Genomic DNA, 24,041 nt, shown 5'->3' with positions numbered 1-24,041 from the left:
AATAAAAAAGTAAGTATTGTATGTGGCTGGCTATCTATCTTCTATATATTATAAAAGGAAAGGAAAAAATCCTCTGCTTAAGCCAAATGACAGCCTAGAAAAAAAACACATAGCATAAGTAGTTAATAATTAGTTATTGGTTATTGTTTTTGAATTTAAATATCTATAAAATAAAATATTTTATAATAATAAAACAAAAATTATTGAAAAAACTGTCCAATCAAATTGAAGAGTAGTTTCAAGTTGGAGTTTTAAATTATTTTAAAATATAAACTAAAATAAAATAAAAAACCGCCAATTTAAAAATAAAATGTTTTCCTTTTTAAAACTAAAAATTTTATTTATTCAAAAAAACTTATTGAGAATAATAGAATAAAAAATAAAAAATTATGTATCATCTATTATATTATAAAAAGAAAGTAGCATACAAAAATTAAAATGAGATGCTAATAAAAGTTTCTATTAACAATGCAATAATATTAAATATTGGATAATATCTATATCTATATATTATTAAAATGAGAGGAAAAAACCTTCTCCTTAAGCCAAGTGGCAGCCTAGAAAAAGCCACATGGCATAAGCAATTAATAATTAATTATTTAATTAATAATTAGATGCCTATATAAGTCTCATTAATTTGATAGAGATTTTATTCATTAAATTTCAGATAATATTGTTGAGAACAATAGGATAAGATTTAAAATAAAAAATATATATTTTAAGAGTAATACAATATATATCTTCTATTACATTGACAAATAAGATGACAATTGAAATTTATTAAAGCAATAACATCTAGTTTTTTCAAATAAGCTTGATCACAATTTAATTTAATTAATATTTTTTAAAATTACCCTCCCCCCCCCAATCACGTGGGCACGAGTACTAGTTTATGTAACAACCCCGATTCTAAAGTAATCTTTTTGGAAAGGCCAAATACATATATAGCCCATTCAACTTGGTCTTATTTTTCATTTTGACACTCTATCTCACTCTTGTTCCATTTTGGCCCTCCAACATTAACTCTTATGTTTCACTTTAACACAAAAGTTAAAATTAGTGCAAAAAATCTAGCGTATGTGTATACACAAATCTGATGTGTAATAAATATCCAATTAAATATTGTCACCTAGTTTTTTCATCCATGCCAAGAGGGTCGATACTAAAATACCCGAACCCGATCGTATTTGGGTAAAATTAAGTTCGCTTCTTATTTACACAAAAAATGACAACACTAAAAATGAAATCTAAAAATGGTTCACATACTTTGTCAAATTTATACCCATAAAAGCGACGACCTAGATTTCTTGGTGTCCGTGATACTTTCAGTTCAATTTGAAATCTACAAGAACAAATATCCATTCCATTATGAAAATAATTTTCTTTGAGACATGAATTCACTTCAAACTTCAAGCTTGGATGAAATAAACCCACAAAAAAAAACAGAATTAATAAATGAACAATAAATTGCAAAAGTTTGAAATTTTCTGGATGAGCCAGGTATGAAATCGGCAGATGAAAGCTTTGGAACTTTGAAAATGAAGATGGGGTAACAGTGGATGAAAAAAATACGGTCGGGTTCGGGTATTTTAGTATTGACTCGTCTTATATGGATGAAAAAATTAGGTGGCAATATTTAATTGGATATTTATTATACCTCAGATTTGTGTATACACATGCGGTATATTTTTTGTACTGGTTTTAACTTTTGTGTTAAAGTAAAATATAAAAAATAGAGTTGAAGGAATAAATTGGATAATGTTGAGATAAAGTACCAAAATAAAAATAGGGCTGAGTTGAATGGGATGTACATATATTTGGCGTTTTAGGAAAAGCACACCTTTTTGCTAATATGTCCCCTTTTTATTATTTTGGTCTTTTGTGCAAAATTTACAGTATCGTGTTACCGGAGCCAAAACACGAAGCTGCTAGTGTCACTTCTCTCTTTGAAGCAATTATCTTCATCCCTTAAAAATTACAACTTCAAAATTCCAATCCAGTTAAAGGTATGAAGTTGCTGGGTTTTCTCGTATATTCATTTTCTCCTAACACTGAAATCTGCACAAAAATTATGAATTTAAATTTGTAAAGTTTTGATTTTGACTATGTTTTTGGCATATTGCAGCTTGAATTTGATGTTTTGGGTGTGAAAATGGAGGAGAGTGGCCCAAGTAGAGAAGAACCGACATCATGGGAAGACCTTTACAAAGTAAATTTGGTGCCTTCAGAGCTTTTTCTCAAATTTAGAAAAGAAATTGAGGGTTTTCGGGTTGGCGTTAACTTGGAGGTGCTCATTTCTTTTCCATACCATTTTTTTTAATCATTCCTAATTCCTTTAATTTATGCCCTGATCCACGTGTTCTTGAGAAATTCCGGCTCTTTCTTGATTGCCCTCGAGAATGTACTGCCCTCGATGCTCTACTTCTCCGAGGTGCGTGTCCTCCGACCAGGTCCGACCTCTACCTCGAGTCACCCGGACTTGGACTCATAGTCCAATTTAAGGCTTTGAAATCGGACTTCTTGATTTTGACCGTATACAGATAGTCCTCGCGTTTCTTAGAATGAAATGATAAGAAACGATTTGAACCTCGATTTTCCCGAGCCTCTCGCGATGATGTCATGCTCGTGACGTAGGCACTTGAAGTGATTGAAACGTCCCACCGGTCCATATCCCCAAAAGCATTGAACATCCCGCCGGTCCATTTCCCCAAAAGCATTGGTCGGCCACTGGTGCCGCCGAAACGTCACTGGCTTTCTATAAATAGGGGTGTTACTTGGATGAACAAAGACTACACTCATTCCTTCTTCATCAACTTTTAGCCATTTCCCTTCTCCATCTCTTCTAATAATCACCTATTTTTATGGTTTAAATTTGTGACCACAAGGTCTCATGGCAACAATTTTACCAATTACGCCAAGACTTCCTTTTTTAAAGCTTTACCCTACTAAATGGGATTATACTGGGTTGTTGTTGTTGTTGTTGGCTCGAGACAACGGGAGAAGGGCACCGAATTCTTCTCGCACCGGAAGATATGCGAACTTTACACTGCTGCTCATCTCTCTTAACTTCAATCTAGTGTGGCGCTCCATTCCTTTTGCTTTCCATGGAGTGAGGTGGCACTATCATCTACTAACTTTTGCATCCCATACCAGTACAATGTCTCAAGAAGTGGTTTCAAAATAGTTGTGCTGATAAGACCCACACTCGCCAAGTTTTTCACCAGGCCGCAATTTTCTCTAAAGATCGAGATGGAGTCCCCGAGGAAGAGGTTCTCGAAGATGCCGCTCTCAAGGATATGCCCCCAAAAGTAGATTAGGTTCTTGGCTTTTTGTTTTTGCTTCTTTGTTTCTGTGTAAGGGCCCCTCGTGGGCTTTGTAAATATCTTTTGTCAATATAAGGAATTACTCTATTTCATCTTCCATTCGTGTTGAATTCCATTCTGCCTTCGTTTGTGAAAAATCCGAGTGTATGACTCTAATGATTAGTCCGAATACTGGACCCGAAACATAATAAACCCTTAGGTTTTTGATCGACCGATATAATACCTCTTAAGGTTCTTTGTTAATCCTTGAGCTAAGCTTAAATTGATTTGATGCAAGCTCGGGATACCGAGACTCCTGAGTCCGATTTTAGTGAGAGCAAGGTCTCGAATTTGAAATAAAGTTAGCTCTTTAGGCTTCGTAGATAGTCCCCGAGTGAGAATTTTTTCGAACTCGGGTAGCCCTTGGGCTTAGTAGTTGAGTGAGTACTTGCTCAAACTCGAAATAAAGTTAGCCCTTAGGCTTCATAGGTAGTCCCCGAGTGAGAATTTTCTCGAACTCGGGCAGCCTTTGGGCTTAGCAGTCGAGTGAGTACTTGCTCGAACTCGAAATAAAGTTAGCCCTTAGGCTTCATAGATAGGCCTCGAGTGAGAATTTTCTTGAACTCGAGCGGCCCTTATGATTTTTGACGAATTAATCCTTGATGTCCTAGTCCTGACGCCAATATCGCAATGTCAGCGGTTGAAGCGATTGAAAAGTTATTTTTTGTGCGATTCCCAAAGTCATTAATTGGAGGCGGCTGACGGTCGGCCTTTTGGCTTCCTCGGCACGCTTAAGTGACCTTTATAAATAGACAAATTCCACAACCTTACAAACTTTATTCCCGTATTGTTTTCAAAGTCTCATTATCCTTTTTTCAATCTTCTTGAGCTCTCCCTTCTCTTCACTATCAACACTCTTTACTTTCTTAGATCTTCTGTATTGCGATGGCTAAAACCTCCAAACCGGTTTCCTAAAAGGAAAAAGCTTCATCATCTTCTCAATCGGCCAAGGGTAAACCAGTAGTTGCCCCTAGTATCGAGGAATGTATTCCTCCGCCATGTGAAATAACATCCGATTTTAAAATCGAGAAACCTATTTCGACACCAGGCCGATGCGAGCCCATGTCTCGATATGTTTGTCTGGTGACCAAGGCCGAGCTCAAGCAAGTAAAGGAAGATTGTAAATGGGACAATAAAGGAATAGTGATTCCTTCCTCCGAGGAGGACATCACCACGTATAAAGCGGGGTACCTGAGCTGAGCGTATACACCTACCCATTTACGTTGGGCCCTGCAATTCCGGCTCAGGGTCCGATAGATGCAGTTATTCTTGACTTTTGCTAACGATACCGAGTGACGCTCGGCCTGATCTACCCCTCATTCTGACGAATTGTTTACTTAATCAGGTTTTTTTCGAGCCAAATCGAGGGGATGTCCTTTACCCTCGATCATCTGATCAGACTGTACAGTCCCCGACTTTATCGTGGGGGTTTGATAAAATTGTAACTCCGATCCTTAAAATCCCTGTTTGCTAGTATCGATGAGGACAAAAGTCGTGGGTGTATGAGCCGGTTTGTCCGAGTCAGGACCTCCGATCTAATTCCTGCCGATTGGATGTCGTTCCCCGAGGAGTGGAATATGAAATGTGAGTACGCAACACGTTTATACTTTTCTTTCCCCTGGCTTTATATTTTTCATCGATCTAACCCCTTTACGATGGTGCAGCTGCTGCTTGGTTTCCTGGTGGGGTCCCGGACCTCGAGGGCTGGGTCCGAAAGCTGGCCTCCGCCTCCTTTTACTCGGAGCGTTGCTGGCGAGATCTGGCCAAGGGTCAATGGGAGGCCAAAAACCATGGTGAGCTTGCTTGTTTGTATTCTTGTGCTTCTGCCACGGAATACTGACCTTGGTTTCATGTAGGTCTTGGAGACGCCGTTGAGTTGCGGCCGGCCCCGGCTAATGAAGTGGAGGTTCCGAAGCCAAAGAAGAGCGTGGCTCAAAGGCCTAAGGCCGATACAACGACCTTATCTCCAGAAACGACCCAACGTCTTCGAGAGCAGGAGGAAGAAGAAGATGATGACTGCCTGCTGGTAACCCATGAAAAAAGAAAAAATGTCGATGCTCCGACGCCCATCGAGCCGGTGGTGGTTGATGTGGCTCAATCCAGAGCCGAAAAAAATTCCGAGGGGAGTTCGAACAAAGTCCCCGAACCATCATCTAGAAAGAAAGCACCTCGCCTCGGAGATCATTTGGAGGGCGAGGGCGAACGACCTGACCCCGAGCCTCTTCAGATAAGAGAAAATTCTCTGATTGGATCACTTGGTGTGATCAATGTGGATGATTCGCCTCCTGGTCCCGAGTTCTCCGAGGGACAAATCCGAGATGCCCACAATATGAGGTCTTCTGAAGTGGAAGCAAGCCACGAAGGGCATGATATCTTTCGAGAATGTCTCGCAGGGCTTGACGATGGTCTCGACCCCGATGCCTCTTTTGTTTTTGATGAGGCTCGTAGTCTCTTTAAACAAGTGAGTTTTCTGTTTTTTATGCCTGCGACTTTGTTTTAGCTGTTCTGAACCCATCTTCCCTCCTTTTTCGTGAAGGCTGTGGTGCTCCATAAGAGGGCATTTTCCAAGTCCTAAGCTGATCTTGCTCGATGCGAGGCTGAGCTTAAGAAGACTTTGGAGGAGAGGGACGTCGTCAAAGCCCTTTATGCTAAGAAAGAGATGGAGATCCACGATCTTCGAGTTGAGTTGTCGCGGGCATGCCAAGGTCGAGCCGAGTATGTGGAGAAGGTAACACAACTCTCGAAGGTCTATTACGTACCTACCTGTTTTAGCGACTGACATTTTTAATTTCGCAGTTTCAGCAAAAGGCCGACTTGGAGGCGCAGCTTCGGGAGGAGCTTAAGATGATAGAAAACAAGACCTTGGGGTTGAGGCAAGGTATGGACAATCTCGCCTCTGAGAAGGAAACTCTAAGAGAGCAGTTAGCTTCGCTCGAACGCCAGCTTCGAGGTGAAGGAGGAGAGCCAAGCTTGGGGCCTCGAGATCAAGGAGCTTAAAGCCAATCTGTTGCTACGCTGGTCAAGGCTAAATCTGATGTTGCGGCAAGTATGGCTTCGTATCGAGTCGATACCGAAGCAGCTAATGCTCGAGCAAGGGAGATCTCTTCTACGGCGGAGGTTAAGTTATCAAGTGCCCTTGACCATGCTAAGCGACAATCGCGGAGGATGACCCTCGAGGAGATACATGCCCGCGGCTTCGATCTTTCGGCCGATATTGAAGCAGAGAAGATTTTGGAAGAAAAGGCGACCGTTCTGCTTTTCGATGAGGATGATTCAACCGGTGTCTCTGAGAGTGAAGGAGACGGGGATGAAGTCCCCGAGGGTGAGGCTTTTGAAGATGCGACTCCTGAAGATGTGGCTGCTAAGGATGTGACCCCGAAGTAGTTTTAGGTCACTTTATTTTGTTTCCTTGTAAGACCTCCTTGTATAAATATTTCCTGTAATCATCTTTTGGAAATACGAGGGGAACTTTTATCTTGTCTTTGGTTTGTGCTGGATTTAACATTGTCTTTATTTATGGAAGACTTCGTTTGAATAATTAATCCGAGGATTGGTTTAGGGTTCGGGGTGTTACCAAACCCTTAGATCTTTATCGATAGATTTAATAATTTTCGAGCTAAGTTTAAATCAATCCGATGTAAACTCGGGATATTGTGAACCTTGAGTTCGGATCGAAGTAAGAGCGAAGTCTCGAACTATAAGTTTTTGCTCTTAAGCCTTTCGATGTTGGCCCTTGGGCTCTTATATATCGGCCCTTAGGCTCTTTTAAACTGGCCCTTAAACTCTTTTAAAATTGGCCCTTAGCCTCTTTATATTGGGTCGTTTCGGCCTCTAGAATGGCTTTGTAATTTTTTCCTCATTTCGGCTAAAAGACTTAGTGAAATTTTAGTTTATGCCTTAGCATGTGTTTTTGTACCCGTTAGGTTTCTCGAAGGCTCCACGTATCGGGATCTTATTAGTCATTTCGTTTGCGTAAGCATAATCGAATACCTCTAAAGGTTTTTCCGAAGGCTGGTGTTATCAAAACCTTTAGATCATTCGAGGGCTAATTTATCGGAGCCCTTAGATTTTTCGGGGTCTGAATTTATCGAAGCCCTTCATATTCTGCTTTTGTCGAGGGTAGCCTGATTTAACCGGTTTTTTAATAGTTGAAGGCCTTTAATTTATAGCGGAAGTCAGACGTCTGCGAGCCGCGTTATTTTGGCCGTAGCCTTTATATGACCGTAGTCTTTTATATGGCCGTAGCCTTCGGGTACGTCACTTGGACTTGTTTCCCGATAACTTTCCGAACTTGTTCAAAAAGTTAGTCCCCGAGGATATTGGCCTTGGCCTTTGTTTCGAAGGGGTGCCTCTTTGAGGTCTTATGAGTCCGAATTTTTGATGACTCGGATGTATTGACCGTTAATGACAATCCCCTGGTATTTCGGGGTGCTTTGGCCCTTGAGCCGCTTCCCGTAGGATTGTAAGTGTAGAGCTCGTATGAGATACAAAGTGGTTTTGATATAACTAGAATGCTTTGTTAAACAGTTGATACATGCGTACATGTTTTGCCGTCGGGGCTCGACTATTCTATATGGACACGGTTCATTCGACCGTTTGGCCCATTACAAAGTTCTCCTATCGAGGCCCTCCTTAGGCATGAAGTATCTTTCTAAAAAATGTGACCTCCGAGGGTGATGCCCCGCAGTATTCGAGGTTGATCGAAAAGAAGCCTCGAATACTTCTTGAATGTTCCTTAGGTAGCATATAGGTGTTGCCTCGTTAAAAACCTTGCCGGTAAAACCCATTTGGGACAAAATTCGAGCCAAGGAAAAAAGAGTGCAACGCATGCTTTAAAGCCTATGACCTTCGTCTAAAAAGGGGTGTCTTCGAGATCGCGAGCCTTTTAAAGCTCCTATCGTGCTGAGCTTGTAAGATCCATTTATCAATGACTCCGACACCTTGCTATCCGTGATCATGGTATTTTCGAGAGCCTTGACCCGGTCGGGAATGATTCTTAATGCCTTGATTTGACACCATGAGGCCGAGAAATTCACTACTGCCAACTCTGAAGGCACGTTTGAGCTTTGTGCCGCTTCGCCCCGAAATGTTGACTATTTCCTGCAAATGAATAAAAAATGGTCCTTTGCGCACAGGGACCTAACCAGTCATATCATCAATATAGGCTTTTGTTATTTTACCTATCTGTTCTTCGTACATTTTGTTGACTAGATGTCGATACGAATTTTTTCTAACTGGGGGCCTCCCTTTTTGTTTTACTGGTTTGAACCTGGGACTGTTGCTCAGTCTATGTGTGGTGATTTAAGGCTGAATCCCTGTCATATCTAAACGGGGCCAGGCAATGCAATCTATATCATCAATAATAAACTAAATGAGTTTTTTCCTAAGTTCGGGGGTTAATCCCGTTCCTAGGTATACCTTTTTTTTGAGCGGTTGACTTGGTAGCATCGGGCTTCTCGGGGACAACGGAGGTTCGAGGAGCTTAAGGAGTTCCTTTCTTCGCCTTCGGTTACCTGTTTATCTTGCTTCCGTCTAGACTTGGAGCTGTGATTGCTACTTAGCCACTTGTTTTATCTTTGAGGCTCGACTTCTCCGAGGTCAGGGGTTCCGGCATCAGCACCGCTTCCTCGATTGCAAACATCTCTTTTGCAGCATGCTGTTCTCTGCGGACTATTTTCACTCCTTTCTTTGTCGAGAACTTCATCATCTGATGGAGGGTCGACGACACTGTCCTCATGTTGTGTATCCATGGCCTTCCGATGAGTGCGTTATACCTCATGTCGTCTTCGATGACATGGAACCTGGTGTCTTGTATGGTCCCGGCTACGTTTACTGGCAAAATAATTTCTCCCTTTGTTGTTTCACTTGCCATGTTGAAATTATTCAGCACCCGGGATGCAGGTACAATCCGATTTTGCAGGCCGAGTTATTTCACGACCCTCGATCTGATTATGTTCACTGAGCTACCTGGATCCACTAAAACACGTTTAATTGAACTTTATTTAAAAGGATAGAGATTATCAGGGCGTCGTTGTGAGGCTGGGATACGTCCTCTGCTTCCTCGTCACATGACAATAGGGCGTCCTTTGGCACATAGCTCCGAGTCCATTTCTCTTTCGGGATGGATACTTTGGCACGTTTGAATATGGGTCCCTGCGAGACGTCGACTCCACCGATGATCATGTGAATGACCTGTTGAGGTTCTTCAGGTTCATTCTTCCTGTTTGCATCTCTCTCTTGGAAATGGTTCTTAGCTCGGTCACTGAGAAATTCACGAAGATGCCCTTCGTTGAACAACCGGGCTACCTCCTCCCTAAGCTGCCTGTAATCCTCCGTCCTATGCCCGTGAGTACCATGATACTTACATATTAAGTTTGGATTCCTCTGAGAAGGGTCGATCTGTATGGGCTTGGGCCATTTAGTATCTTTAACTTTGCCAATGGCTGAGACGATACCCGAGGCATCGACACTGAAGTTGTATTCTGACAATTTGGGTGCCTCCATCGATCCCGAGCGCCTGTCGAACCCGGTTTTGCTTATGAGCCCTCGGGCATTTTGGCCTCGATCTATTCTTCGATCATTCCGAGGTGTATTACGCCTTGAAATGTTCCTTCTATCTTCGACGTACAGTTGATATCTTTCCTTGTTGAATCTTGATCCCCGGTCTGAGTCCCTCGGGGGCTTGGCTGCAAATCTGTTAGAATGAACTGAGCCCGAGGGGGCTCCCAACTGGTCGTCCTCGACCCTAATTTTTGACTGATAACGATTGTGCACATCCGACCATGTCACAGTGGGATATTCAATCAAGTTCCGCTTCAGTTGTCGAGATGCAATCGAGCTTCTTTCGTTCAATCCTTGCATAAAGGCCTGAACTACCCAGTCATCGGAGACCGGTGGTAATTCCATTCTTTTCATCTGAAATCGGGACACGAACTCCCGTAGCATCTCGTCATCCTTTTGCTTTATTTTGAAGACGTCCGATTTTCTTGTGGCCACCTTTATAGCCCAAGCATGTGCTTTCACGAAGGCGTCCGCCAACATAGCAAATGAATCTATTGAGTTAGGAGCTAAGTTGTGATACCATATCATAGCTCCTTTTGATAGTGTTTCCCCAAACTTTTTCCATAATACTGACTCGATTTCATTGTCATTAGTGTATGAAGTAATATGTTTGTTAGGGTTAGTTGTTCCGTTGTATTTTGGTATATCGGGCATGCGAAATTTCTTGGGAATGGGCATCGGAGCCGCACTTGGGGGGAACGGTTTTTGTATGAATTTCTTAGCATCTAGACCTTTCAAAACTAGAGGTGCTCCCGGTATTTGGTCTACCCGGGAGTTATAAGTTTCCACTTTTTTATCGTTGTCTTCTATCTTCTTTTCTCCCGACTCGATTCTTTTAGTCAGTTCTTCGAGCATTTTTATGATTGTGGGGTTAGTCCCCGAGCCGCTTTCGTTGGGCCTTTCTAGCGTTGGCTCGTGCCGGGCATTTACTGGTTCGGCGGTGTTAGGAGTTCTGTTCTAACTCTGAAGCTGAGCGATGGCGACTTGCTGAGCCTGCAACATCTCGAATATCACTAGGAGGCTGACTCCTCCTTCTTCCATCCCTCGTGTTTCCTGGCCTCCAGCTCAGGTTTCCCTATGTGGGTTCCTTGCAGGGTATGTGCCTGCGTCCGTGTTTAAAGCGTTGTGCGAACTGATATCAACTGGCTCCACGTTTGGCACTCCCTCAGGGTTTATGGGTGGTATACTGAACCTATACCGCTGTTTTCTCCAAGACCTTCGTCCTCGTGAATAGGCGCATTCTGTGTGCTACACATGTTTAAGCCTGAAATCAAAGAATCTTTGACAAGAAAAAGTTTAAAGAATAACGTGCGTTATCAGAAAACTAGCACTAAAACAATCACTATTATCTTTAGCCCCACGGTGGGCGCCAAACTGTTTACCTCGAAAAATGGGGGTAACAATTAAATGTAATTTGTGATTTTAAAGATATGTGATTTATTCTAATACTAGTGAATATACAAATAATATTAAGTTTAAATAAGAAGAATTGATGAACCAAACCAGTGTTGCTATAACAATGAGGACCTCTAAGAACAATGGAGTATGAACAATAAAGTAAAAAGCAATAAAGCTGAAGAACACTTGTTGAGCACGTTAAACAAGAGAAACAACAACAACAAACCCAGTTTGATCCCATTATGCGGGGTCTGGGGAGGGTAGTCTGTACGCAGACCTTACCCCTACCTAATGCAGGTAGAGAGGCTGTTTCCACGTTAAACAAGAGAAACATAGTAGAATATTCTGTTGCAGTGAATAATGTGAGATAAAAATGATTGGGGTCCCCTTTATATAGGAGGAGAAAACCCCAATATAGTACATTCCTAATTGAGGTAAAGAATTCTATTGGTACAAGTGTATAACAACCTAGTACGGACTTGTACCATATCGTACAGATCGTATCCTTTAATTTATGCCCTGATCCACGTGTCCTTGAGAAATTCCCGCTCTTTCTTGATTGCCCCCGAGAATGTACTCCCCTCGATGCGCCAGGTCTTCGATCTGCTTCTCCGAGGTGCATGTCCTCCGACCGGGTCCGACCTCTACCTCGAGTCACCCGGACTTGGACTCATAACCCAATTTAAGGCTTCGAAATCGGACTTCTTGATTTTGACCGTATGCAATAGTGTTTATTTGCTGATGCTTTTGTTAGTTTTCTGTTAAAAGAGATAGAGTTAATTATCATGTGCTTTTCTTTTTTCAAGAAAATGAATAATAAAGATGGATGCATTTAGGTGGAGTGAAAGTTCACTTATTTGTTGTATTTGAATGTCTTTTGGCATATAGTTTCAAATGTGAATATCTCTTTACACCTTAAAGTGGGGTTCCTTACTCCTTAAACATTTGTTTAATGAATTTATAGCTATGTCTTTATGTTATGTTTGATTTTCATGATTTTGGATGAAGAGATCGACGAGGATGTTACACATCGTATTGGGGCGAGATGGATGAAATGGAGGCTCGCTTTAGGTGTTTTGTGTGATAAGAATGTGCCACCTAAACTTAAAGGTAAGTTTTATAAAGCAGTGGTCAGACTGACTATGTTATATGGGGCTGAGTGTTGGCCAGTCAAGAACTCTCATGTCCAAAAGATGAAGGTGGCTGAAATGTGAATGTTGAAATGGATGTACGGGCATACCAGACTGGATAGAATTAGAAATGAAGTTATTCCGGATAATGTGGGTGTGACCCTTGTGGAGGACAAGATGCGAGAGGCGAGACTTAGATGGTTCAGAAATGTGAAGAGGAGAGACGCGGATGCACCAGTGAGGTGTGAGCAGTTGGCCCTGGAGGGTCTAAGGAGAGGTAGAGATAGACCGAAAAAGTATTTGGGAGAGGTGATTAGGCAAGATATGGCGTTGCACCAGCTCACTGAGGACATGACTATAAATAGGAAGGTGTGGAGGTTGAGAATAAAGGTAAAGGGTTAGAATAGGTCGCCTAGCGGTATCCTAGCATGTAACAATAGCTTTAGTACATGAGTTAGCATTATTATTTATTTTCGTATTCCTTGATTTATGTGATTACTTTAGGAGGTTGGTGGAACAGTACAGAGATAGGAAGAGGGATTTGCACATGGTGTTTATTGACCTAGAGAAGACGTATGACAAGGTCCCTAGGGACGTCCTTTGGAGATGCCTGGAGGTGAAAGGTGTACCAATAGCTTATATTAGCTTATATTAGGGCGATAAAAGATATGTATGATGGATCTAAGACTCGGGTTAGGACAATGGGAGGTGACTCAGAGCCTTTTCCGGTGGTTATGAGATTACACCAAGGATCTGTGCTCAGCCCGTTCTTATTTGCCCTGTCGATGGATGCACTGACACACCATATTCAAGGGGAGGTGCCTTGGTGTATGTTGTTCGCAGATGATATAGTTCTGATTGATGAGACGCGAGGCAGCGTTAGCGAGAGACTGTAGGAATGGAGGCAGGACCTGGAGTCTAAAGATTTCAAGTTGAGTAGGACCAAGACGGAATATTTGGAGGGTAAGTTTAGCGACGTGTCGGGGGAAACGGATGTGGAAGTGAGGCTTGACTCACAAGTCATCCCTAAAAGAGAGAGTTTCAATTACCTAGGGTCTATTATCCAGTGAGATGGGGAGATCGACGGGGATGTCATACACCGTATTGGGGTGGTGTGGATGAAATGGAGGTTAGCGTCTGGAGTCTTGTGTGACAAGAATGTACTACTGAAACTTAAAGGTAAGTTGTACAAAGTGGTGGTTAGACCAGCCATGTTGTATGGGGCTGAGTGTTGGCCAGTCAAGATTTCACATATTCAGAAGATGTAAGTAGCAGAAATGAGGATGTTGAGATGGATGTGCGGGCACACTCGAATGGATAACATTAGGAATGAGGATATACGGGAGAGGGTGGGCGTGACCCCCGTGGATGACAAGATGGTGAAGCGAGGCTTAAGTGGTTCGGGCACGCGCGGAGGAGCCTAGATGCTCCGGTTAGGAGGTGTGAGCGTTTGGTTCTGGCAGTTACGAGTAGAGGTAGAGGACGGCCTAAGAAGTACTGGGGCGAGGTGATCAGGCAGGAAATGACGCAACTTCAAATTTCCGAGGACATGACCTTTGATAGGAAGGTGTGGAGGTCGAGCATTAGGGTTGTAGGTTAGAGGGTAGTCGAGCGATTCTCCTCATTGCACCGGCTAGTCTGATAGTGTTTTGTCTAAGACTGTTAGCGGTTTTTGTTGTGTTTCACAATTTTTATTTTTTTATCTTTTATTGTTGTTGTTGCTGTCTTTCACATTTTGGCCTTTCCATTTATTTGTTATAATTTACGATGCTGATATTATTTTTCTGGTTTCTGTTGTGATTACAGATCTATTGTCTCTGAGCCGAGGGTCTCCCGGAGACAGCCTCTCTATCCCTTCGGGGTAGGGGTAAGGTCTGCGTACATTCTACCCTCCCCAGACCCCACTAGTGGGATTCTACTGGGTTGTTGATTTATGTGATTACTTGTCGTTGCTTTTGTTTCGACGTTCTGATTACAATACTCAGTTTTAGTTTTGTATCTCTGTATTTTTGCTTCGGTTTTATAATTGGTGTGATTGGTGTTACCCTTCCTTTTATCTTTACTAAGCCGAGGGTCTTTTGGGAAATAACCTCTGCCTTCTTGAAGGTAGGGATAAGGTTTGCGTACGTACTACCCTCCTCAAACCCTACTTGTGAGATTACACTGGGCCTATTATTTGGACACTGGCGCCACAAGTGTGATTCGAACGCAATACCTTCCATACATTTTGAACCCCCTTTACCACCTCAAGAGACAGTGCACTTGGTTAAAGTGGGTTCAAATTTATATTTCTATACGTATTTTTGCTGTTTCAAATGTAATTTACTAATATACGCAGTGTAATTTTTTAGCGAAGCGGGTTCAACTGACCCCGCTTGACACCATGTGGGTCCGCTCATGGATATAGTAAGCATATGTTTCTTTTTATTTGATAGAGGGCCAACAATGTTTTTTCTCACTGCTCCGCTTGATGACTCGAACACTTCACCTCTTTGTTGAAGGTGAAGGGTTCAACCATCTATATTAGTGCTCAGTTGTGAAATAGTGTCTTAAGATGGGAACGACGGAATACAATATAGTCACTGAGTGACAAATATGCTAATTATTGCCAGTCATTTCCTCAGGATGGATGCTAAAAGTGAAATAGCAATTGTCAAATGTAAATGTTAGATGTGAATTTTCTGCATCAGCACTGTGGTTAACTGTAGTGTTTTCAAGGTATTATAAAGTTGTGTCTGTATTAGTGTTTTCAGTTTTTTTACAAGTTCTGACCACTTGAAGACAATCTTGACCAGTTTTATAACAATCCAAGCAATGAATATCTTGCAAAACTGGTTTTAAAGCCTTTAGCCCCTGAACGGCGATGGAAGTTCATATGTGAGCCTTTGCATCATGAAGTGCGCCTTCTATCGAAAAAGATCCCAGTAACAAAATTTCTGAATCTTCAGGTTTAGCTATTTGTTCTTCCCCCCATACTAATCTATTACTGCTTGCAACCGTTATCTGTCTATATTTATTGATTCTAACATCGAGTTTTTGCAGGTAGGAATAGGCCATAATTTTCAGATGCATGCAACAGGCTGGAAATGGAAGCTCACGACTTGTTTGGGTGGAGATGGTGTCTCCAGGATCCGGAATAAGACGTCACTTGGATTATGTCCCGGTGTGGATTTTCGTTTCGGGTGGAGAGCAGACTATGTTCTTCCTGAAATTACTGGGTAAGTTTGTTTGTCTTGATATGCCTTTTTCATTGTAAGAGATCACTGTGCTTTGTACCCCTGTCAACAGTGGCGGAGGTATTTAAGGGGTGTCAAATCACACCCCTTCGTCAGAAAATTACACTGTGTAGCTACGTAAAAAATTCTTTTTTCTGTATATATACTATATATTGACTCCCCTTGGCTTCTTTGTGGGATTATTTCCTTATATTTTGACTCCCCTCCATGAAAATTTCGGCTCGGCCATTGCCTGTCGATAGTGTACTTTTAAATTAAAAGTGACGGAAACTTGATGGTGCGATTATGATCTAGTGATTGATTATCTGGTAATGAATTTTCCATTTGTAGGGCTGTAGGAACCGGTGAACCATTGTTCAATATGAATTCTGGACGATTAGAAGCATCACTGGATAGAGTGGAGGCCATTTTTAGCCAATAAGAATACTTGGTATCTTACTTGTTTATGCTGTCTACTTTATCTTGGAGTGGCACACCCCAATCTCTTTCTGTTTTCCCGGTTACCTGTTTATACTTGTCATTTCTGTTATAGACCTTACTTAGTTGATATTTGATAGTATTTCCTTTGATTAAATTATCATGTTCTATCACCCAAATTTCTTCTAGCTAATTGAAAATTTCGTTTCCACAGATAGCGTGCTGCATTTATGTGCTTTTACTCGTAGAAACATCTTTTTCAGATTTCCTTTTTTGCTTTGTGCTTTTTTGGAGGAGGTAGTGCTAAATGAAATTACTTTTGGACTTTGGTTAACTGTTAGGATGTTCTGTTCAGAATTTGTAATGCTAAAACCACTCCTCGCTGTTTCTTTAAGACAGTGGTGATCCTTTAGGTTTTCAAGTTGTTTCAGCTTTAATTAGTGATCCCATTTCTCACCTAATTACTTCTTCTTTTTTTCAAACTGATCCCTTTTACAATTAGTAAGATCCAACGGAAACTGGAGGAGGAACAAGCCAAGTTGCTTCTTTTCTTAACCTCTTAGGCCTATTTAGTAACTGCCCTAGCATAGTTGCAAGCAGTAGCAGTCATCAACTGTTTCTATGGGCTTGTGAAAAGCAATTGGGTGCTTAATTTATACACTTAAAATGATGAGTATTCGAGTTTGTTGTCCCAATCTATTCAAGTTTGATTTACGCAATACTGTATCTCACTGAATTGCAGTAAACTAAGCATACACAAGAACAAATAGGAGTGAGCAGCGCGTAATGGTGGGTTGTATAGCAGTGCGTAAAATGGATATGTGGTCAACCATGGTGGGTTGTATAGCCAACGGCATACTTCATAGTGTGTGCGTTCCAAGAGCTGATATCTTTGAGAAGTGATGATCATGTTGAAAATACCAGCTCATCTCAAATCCTGTTGTGCAGATTATTATTTTCTGCGTTCTTTAATTTCACTTCTACGCAGTTTTTGATGTACAAAGCAGGATCAGTAAATTTTGTTTTTCATTATTCAGTTTTGGTACACGATGCCTTCAGTCAATGTGGAAAATGCTCAAAGTAACCTCAATTGAAATGATGGCTTTTTTGGATCGTGGAGGATTTTCTTGACATGAATCAATGATTAAAAAATTTACTATAAAATTCCTAGACTCTCTTTGCAGTGTTTACAGAAAATTAGTAAATAAAAACACCAAATGCAGGTAAGTTCTTACCCTAGTGTAGAGCTTCACATTTGAAGCCAAAAAGAGCAGATAATTGATAGAGCAATACAAGACAGTTTCAATTTTTGTGTTCAAAATTTGAAATTCATTCATGTCTTTTTGTCTCTAAAATCAGAATGATTGTGTCCTTGAGGGGATAATCCTAATCATGATAAACATGTTTATCAGTACCTTAGTAATTGTAGCAAGTCATCTAATACACCATCCATCTCAAATTACCAGTTATATTTTTCTTTTACACGGCCGTAAGAAACATAAATTAGAAGAACTTTTTAACTATTTTACCCGTATTTATGTCTTAAGACATAATCTATCTTTATTGTATATTTATTCTATTTATATGCGATCTTTATCTTTGAGAATAATTATTATTAAGGGTAAAATGAGAATAATTAATTTTGTCGAACTTTTAAACTGACAAATAATTTGAAACAACTATTTTAGAAACTATTTAAGACGGAGGGAGTAAATTAATCTGAATTCCGAGGGTTGAATCATCTTGTGGGCCCTTTAATCAACTTCAGGGGAGAAATTTAAAAATAGCCAAATTACAAGGGGTTGCTCAAAAATAGTCCAGTTTCAAAAGTAATCGAAATTTAGTCACTTTTCATGTAAAGATAAATTTGAGCGAAAATACTGTTTAAAAGAAAATACGCCAGTATATTATGCTGGAGTTCCAGCATAAGTATACTTGAACTCCAGCATATTATACTGGAGTTCCAAGATAAGTATGCTGGAGCTCCAGCATAATATGATGGAGTTCCAGCATAATATATTGGAGTTCCAGCAAAGTATATCGGTCCAGTATAATATGCTGGAAGTTCATACACAAGTGCTCGAATCTCCAGTATATTATGTTGGAACTTTCCGCGTGTTGGAGTTCCAGCATAATATGCTGGAAGTTCATATACAGGTGCACCGAACTCTAGTATATTATGCTGGACCGGTCTCTCTTCCAGCAAAATAGTGGCTATTTTTTATTGACTTAATAAATGCTGGTTATTCGGCTAGACCGTACTATTTTTACCATTAAAAGCGACGAAATCCACAGAAATCAAAAGGCTTTTTTAACGTTTACAAAACCTCAAAATGCTCACTCTTTCAAAACCAAAAGGAGGGAACTCTAACTCTGAAACATCAATCGAGACGAAAATGTGGGGTCTGTCCAAATTTAGCCGTTAAATGTTATAATTCCACTATGCCACATATTTCCTCAACGGCCATATTCTCTATATATAGAAACTTAAAACATTTCTACCTGCATCACCAAATATTATCACAATCCAAGTAGAAAAAACAAATATTCCATTCATTTTCAGAAATGGCTTCTTCAAAGCTTAGGCATTCTTGTTCCTTTCCAATTCTACTTCTTTCTTTTCTAAATTTCATTCTCTTCATTCTCTCTGCAGCTTCTGTAGCTCCAATAGTTGTACTCAAAACACCACCAACTTCACTTGGTTGGGCTTTTCTCATGGTTTCTTCCATTTCACTTCTTTCTTGTTTCATTGGTTTTTACTCTCAGCTAACTCATTGTTGCTTCATAACACACATCTCCCTTCTCTTGGCGTCGTGCATTGGCCAATTACTCGGCATTTTAGCCTTGTTCACTAAAGAAAAATCGAGTCTTTCGATACTGAAATCGCCAAGAGACCCTAGAGAAGCAAAAGTTTTGGTGAGATTGGAATGTGGGGTTTTAATGGCTATGTTTGTAATGCAATTGGGAGTTTTGGTTTTGACTTGTGCAGTGCAGAGTTGTTGGGTGAGAGATTATGAAGGTTTAGAGGCAGAAAGAGAGGCATGGTCAAGGAAGAGGAATCAGAGAATAGCTAAAGTTCAAGAAGAGTCAATGGCAAATGCAACCAAGATTTCTGAAATGAAAGCTAAGGAGTTGGATGAGAAGATTAAGAACAAGTATGGACAGTGGGTTAAAACTGATTTTGAAGGTTAAATTCAAAGGGGACAAATTAAGAAGATTTTAAGAGGGTATTTGTGTATGCATTTGTGAGGTGTAGTACTTGTTATGATGATGTTATTGAGTCACTACTGGGTGGCTATTTGGGATTTGGAGATTGATTTTATTTGTGTAAAGCCTTGTTACATCTTCCTTTATCTTGATGCAGAATGTTCCATTTAATTCAGTCACTTGTACTAGCCAACTTCCAGTCTCTAATACATTCAAATGCTTTAAGTTTTGGGTGTCTTTCTATTTTTCAATTTTAGAATTTGGTGGAGCTTTGGCGTAACCGATAAAGTTGTTGTCATGTGATTAAGATGCCACGGATTCGAGTCATGAAAAGCCTTGTTACATCTTCCTTTATCTTGATGCAGAATGTTCCATTTAATTCAGTCACTTGTACTAGCCAACTTCCAGTCTCTAATACATTCAAATGCTTTAAGTTTTGGGTGTCTTTCTATTTTTCAATTTTAGAATTTGGTGGAGCTTTGGCGTAACCGATAAAGTTGTTGTCATGTGATTAAGATGCCACGGATTCGAGTCATGAAAACAGCCTTTTACAGAAATACAGTTAAGATTGCATGACCCTTGTGGTCCGGCCCTTACCCGGACCCCGCGCATAGATGAGCTTAGTGCACCGGGTGCCGTTGGTGGAGCATGCTAGGAGGACGGGAGAAGCCCAAATAATATGCTTATAATGACTTTCCAGCCATGTTATTGCACATGATCAATACATAAGATTTACAGACAGACCATAAAATAAAGAAAATGGTTAGGAAGAACCTGAAATTATCTATTCTCATTACTTTTAGAAAGTAGAGAAAAGAGGTGATAATAAAAGAAACTTTCTGTATACCGTGCAGTTAAGTATAAAAATTGATTTTAAAGAATGAAATAGTACACTTGGCTATACATGGAATATTGATAAATACGTGCTGATACAACGAATAGTGGACCAACACATGTTTACAAGAAATGGAAATAGCAGAAGTACAATCTTTTCCATTCTTCCCACCCGAGTTAATATTCCATGGATAACCATCAAATTTGCCCAATCTTCAGAAGCATAGTTGGAGCGCATAGTACAATTATGCTGCGTTCAGAAGGATGGCTATTTCCTGAAAGGGAATCTATATATTATCTCATAATTGGTTGGACATAGGTGCGATGATTTACTTCATCAGCGAGGTCTCTGGTTCAAGTCCAGGATGGCCAAGCCGCAAAAGCATTCTTCAATGGACTGTAACAGATAATAATACCACTCTATGCTTAAAGAACAACAAGAAACTTAAAATGCTGCTTGCTTATGCTTCAGTTGAACACCATGTTCACGCAGTGGAACTGTCGAGAAGTTTGAAATCCTTGACCCAGACAAAAATGTGTGAATCCGTTGATTTATCTCAACTGAACTCTTGCCAGGAATCTTTTCCGCTTCCACTTCTTCTAACAAAAACTTCAATCTTGCTACTTCCTCCCACCTCCCAGCTTCAGCATAGATATTTTTCATGAGTATGTAGAAAGGAACTGTCTGGGGATTTAAATCAAGTAGTCGATCTGCTACAGATTCTGCCAGCTCAAGATTGCCATGAATTTTGCAAGCACCAAGCAAAGCTCCCCAAACATCTGCATCAGGCTCAATAGGCATGTTCTCTACAAATTCATAAGCCTCAAGAAGTTGACCTGCTCGTCCAAGAAGATCCACCATACAAGCACATTGCTCCACACCTGGCATTATCGAGTATTCTGTTGTCATGCTCTCAAAGTGATTCCTCCCTTCCTCTACAAGACCTGAATGTCGACAAGCTGTCAATACAGCAGTGAAGGTGAAGCTATTAGGTTGTATTCCTTCTTCTTTCATCCTTGAAAAGAACTCAAGAGCATCTTTCCCATGACCATGAGAAGCACAAGCTCCTATAATTGATGTCCAGGAAACCACGCTTCTATAAGGCAACCTGTCAAAAACATCTCTAGCCAATTCTATACTACCACATTTCGCATACATGTCAATAAGTGCATTTGTGATTGCAACATTGCATTCCAAACATTTGCTTTTGACAAGCTCATGAACCCATTTTCCAGTACCAAGTGCCCCCAACCTGGCACAAGCCGAAATAACAGTAACCAATGTAATATAATCAAACTCTACCCCTTCGTTTAGCATTCTCTGAAATAGATTAATTGTAGCAGAACCGGCATCATTTTGCTCATAAGCAGCAATTATTGTATTCCATGAAACCAGACTATGCTCCTTCATTTGATCAAACAAAGACCTCGCGACGTCAACAAGTCCACACTTTCCATAGAATGCAATCAAAGCGTTAACTAGTGAAACATCTTTTTCCACTCCTAACTTAATACTATAGCCATGAATCAACATTCCCATATCCAAACTCTCCAACCGTGCACAGGCGGGAAGTACACTCACCAAAGTAATAGCATTAGGCAAAGTACCCGAATTGACCATTTTGAGAAAATGTCCTAATCCCTTCTCCGGAATTCCATTTTGCACGTACCCTGCAATCATAGCAGTCCAAGAAACTATATTCCTCACTCTCATTTGATCAAACACCAACTCTGAATCCAAAGTCTCCCCACTCTGCGCGTACAGAGTAATCAAACAACTCTGTACAAACACATCAGATTCAAATCCATGTTTAATAATATTACAATGTACTTCTCTACCTTCTCTCAAAGCCGACTGCACCGAGCAAGATCGAAGCACAAAAGGGAATGTATAGTTATCAGGTACAAAACCCTGTAAATGCATATCTTTGTAAAGGATTATAGCTTCTTGACAAGGACCCAGATTGGAATATCCCCGAATTACGGTGTTCCAAGCAAACACATCTCTTTGAGGCATTTCGTCGAACAGCTTCCGAGCATAGTCCATTGTGGACGATAAAGAGCAAGCCAAAGATACAAACTTGGTACATACTTGGAGGTTGGCGAGGTAACCAGTTGTCAAAGCAAGAACGTGTAACCGTTTCAGGGCTGCGAGGGAATGACATGAATTCAAAAGGTAGCTGAAGGGGAGGAATGATTGGTTGACAGTGGCAGAAGTAGGCAAGTCAAATGGTAGGGTGAAGAGGGGCTCAAGCTTCCTGAGTAGTGTCCTTAGCGAATTGGCTGACATGAAAAGAAGAAATTTGTCATAATTGTACAAACATATGGACTATGCTCTCAATTTGGAGCTTTAGCGGATTGGAGTAAACTAAAAATCAAAGATTTTCATAAATACCAAGTACAACTTTGCTTACTATTTATAAATAATAACCATATTAGTGTTTTTTTTTACTTTAAAACCCTTAAACTATTAGTATCCACATTATATATGAGGATGTTATGAAATAATAAAAGAAGAATTCTTATTGATTTTGGGATGAATTAACAATGGAATAGGACCCCTCTATTTATAGGAAAAGAGTGACTTAGTCATCAAGTAAAATTCCTACAATCTCTCTAAAATAACACCTTAAATAGAATTCTATTTATAACACTCCTCTTGAATGTCTATTCAATAGATAATATGCCTCGTTAAAACCTTAACTAAAATAAAACTCAATGGGAAAAAATTTTAGAGAAGAAAAAAGAGTACACATGCTTAATAATACGCCTTCTGGTTGCCTCGTTAAAACCTTGCAAGGAAAACTCAATGGGACAAGATCTTGTAAGGAAAAAAGAGTACAACGCGTATTAACTCCCCCTGATGAGAGCATCAATTCACATCTTTGAGCCTTCTCATCCCAATCTTGTGCACTAGCTTCTTGAAGATTGACGTCGGCAGAGATTTGATGAATAAAATATCCATATTAACTCCAATGAATATGTTGCACCTTGAAAATCATCGCTATCATATTATCATGCTTATAGTTATAGCAAGATACATATGTGCACAAATTACACTTATCATATGGTACTTCAGGACCAAGAATTGTACATGTTTCAAGCGATTTAAATCCTTCATGTATTGTCATATAAGTTAAGTCATATAATAGACTTTAATTAGATGTATATCAAGTTTTCATGTCATGCTAGACAAATAAGATATCGAAAACTGATTGCACATACTATTGACTTTATACTTTCAAGTTTTTGAACTACATGTCTTTCATATGGAATCAATTCTACTTGAATTGTTTCTCCAGACATAAGATCCTCTATATATAACATAGAGATCTCTTCATTCATATTTTCAGGTACCTGAACCTCTTCTAAGATTTTATGAAGTACTATGTCATGTGATCTTCTAGATCTCTTGCTTCCTTTATTATGATCATTTTCCCATCTTCTTTATCAAGAAATTTATTTGAAACCGATTTGTCTATACGCTTTAAGCGTACCATAGACTTTGTCCTTCTAGGACTTGTTCTAATGGGAGCATTTGCAATGAGAATATAGTTATTTTCTTTGTGTCAGCAAATGCGTCTAGCATGCTTTGCAATATATTGCAGATGAATTATCTTTTTATGAACTTCAAGTTCATATTATCTTATTCGAGGATCTAGATGTACAAATGATAATTCATTCCACGTAACTTTTTCTCAACTGTTTATCATGTCTTCCCCTTATGTTAGAAAAACTAACTTGTTTCCTTAACTTTGAGAACCCATCTTTGTGTGTTATGGTGTTAATCAAAATATACACCGCACATCAATAATAATAAGATGGAATCATTTGGTTCCTGATCCTGAACCACTTGTGAGGGGAGAAAATAATATACTTTCGTTTATAACGTATAT

The 24,041-nt window shown here is 40.1% G+C and overlaps 3 protein-coding genes across 3 annotated transcripts; 2 read left to right on the top strand and 1 right to left on the bottom strand.

Moving 5' to 3' along the window:
• The first annotated feature begins 1,844 nt into the window (after positions 1–1,844).
• LOC104228447 (uncharacterized) lies at positions 1,845–17,216 on the top strand. The gene is made up of 6 exons (XM_009780911.2): positions 1,845–2,006; positions 2,126–2,287; positions 15,247–15,399; positions 15,494–15,669; positions 16,018–16,117; positions 16,847–17,216. The coding sequence occupies exons 2-5, from the start codon at positions 2,153–2,155 to the stop codon at positions 16,106–16,108; spliced, it is 555 nt and encodes a 184-aa protein (XP_009779213.1). The 5' UTR covers positions 1,845–2,006; positions 2,126–2,152; the 3' UTR covers positions 16,109–16,117; positions 16,847–17,216.
• A 1,383-nt stretch (positions 17,217–18,599) lies between these two features.
• LOC104228446 (uncharacterized) lies at positions 18,600–19,744 on the top strand. Its single transcript, XM_009780910.2, has one exon. It carries the CDS (start codon positions 18,670–18,672, stop codon positions 19,294–19,296), a length of 627 nt encoding a protein of 208 aa, XP_009779212.1. The 5' UTR covers positions 18,600–18,669; the 3' UTR covers positions 19,297–19,744.
• Positions 19,745–20,158: 414 nt separating this feature from the next.
• Positions 20,159–22,503, bottom strand: LOC104228448 (pentatricopeptide repeat-containing protein At1g11290, chloroplastic-like). Its single transcript, XM_009780912.2, has one exon. It carries the CDS (start codon positions 22,433–22,435, stop codon positions 20,591–20,593), a length of 1,845 nt encoding a protein of 614 aa, XP_009779214.1. The 5' UTR covers positions 22,436–22,503; the 3' UTR covers positions 20,159–20,590.
• Between the last annotated feature and the right edge of the window lie 1,538 nt (positions 22,504–24,041).

The sequence above is a fragment of the Nicotiana sylvestris genome, chromosome 7, assembly GCF_000393655.2.
Source record: "Nicotiana sylvestris chromosome 7, ASM39365v2, whole genome shotgun sequence".
Taxonomy (NCBI): Eukaryota; Viridiplantae; Streptophyta; class Magnoliopsida; order Solanales; family Solanaceae; genus Nicotiana; species Nicotiana sylvestris.
The sequence above is the reverse complement of the archived record's forward strand: the minus strand, read 5'-3'. Positions and strand labels throughout refer to the sequence as shown.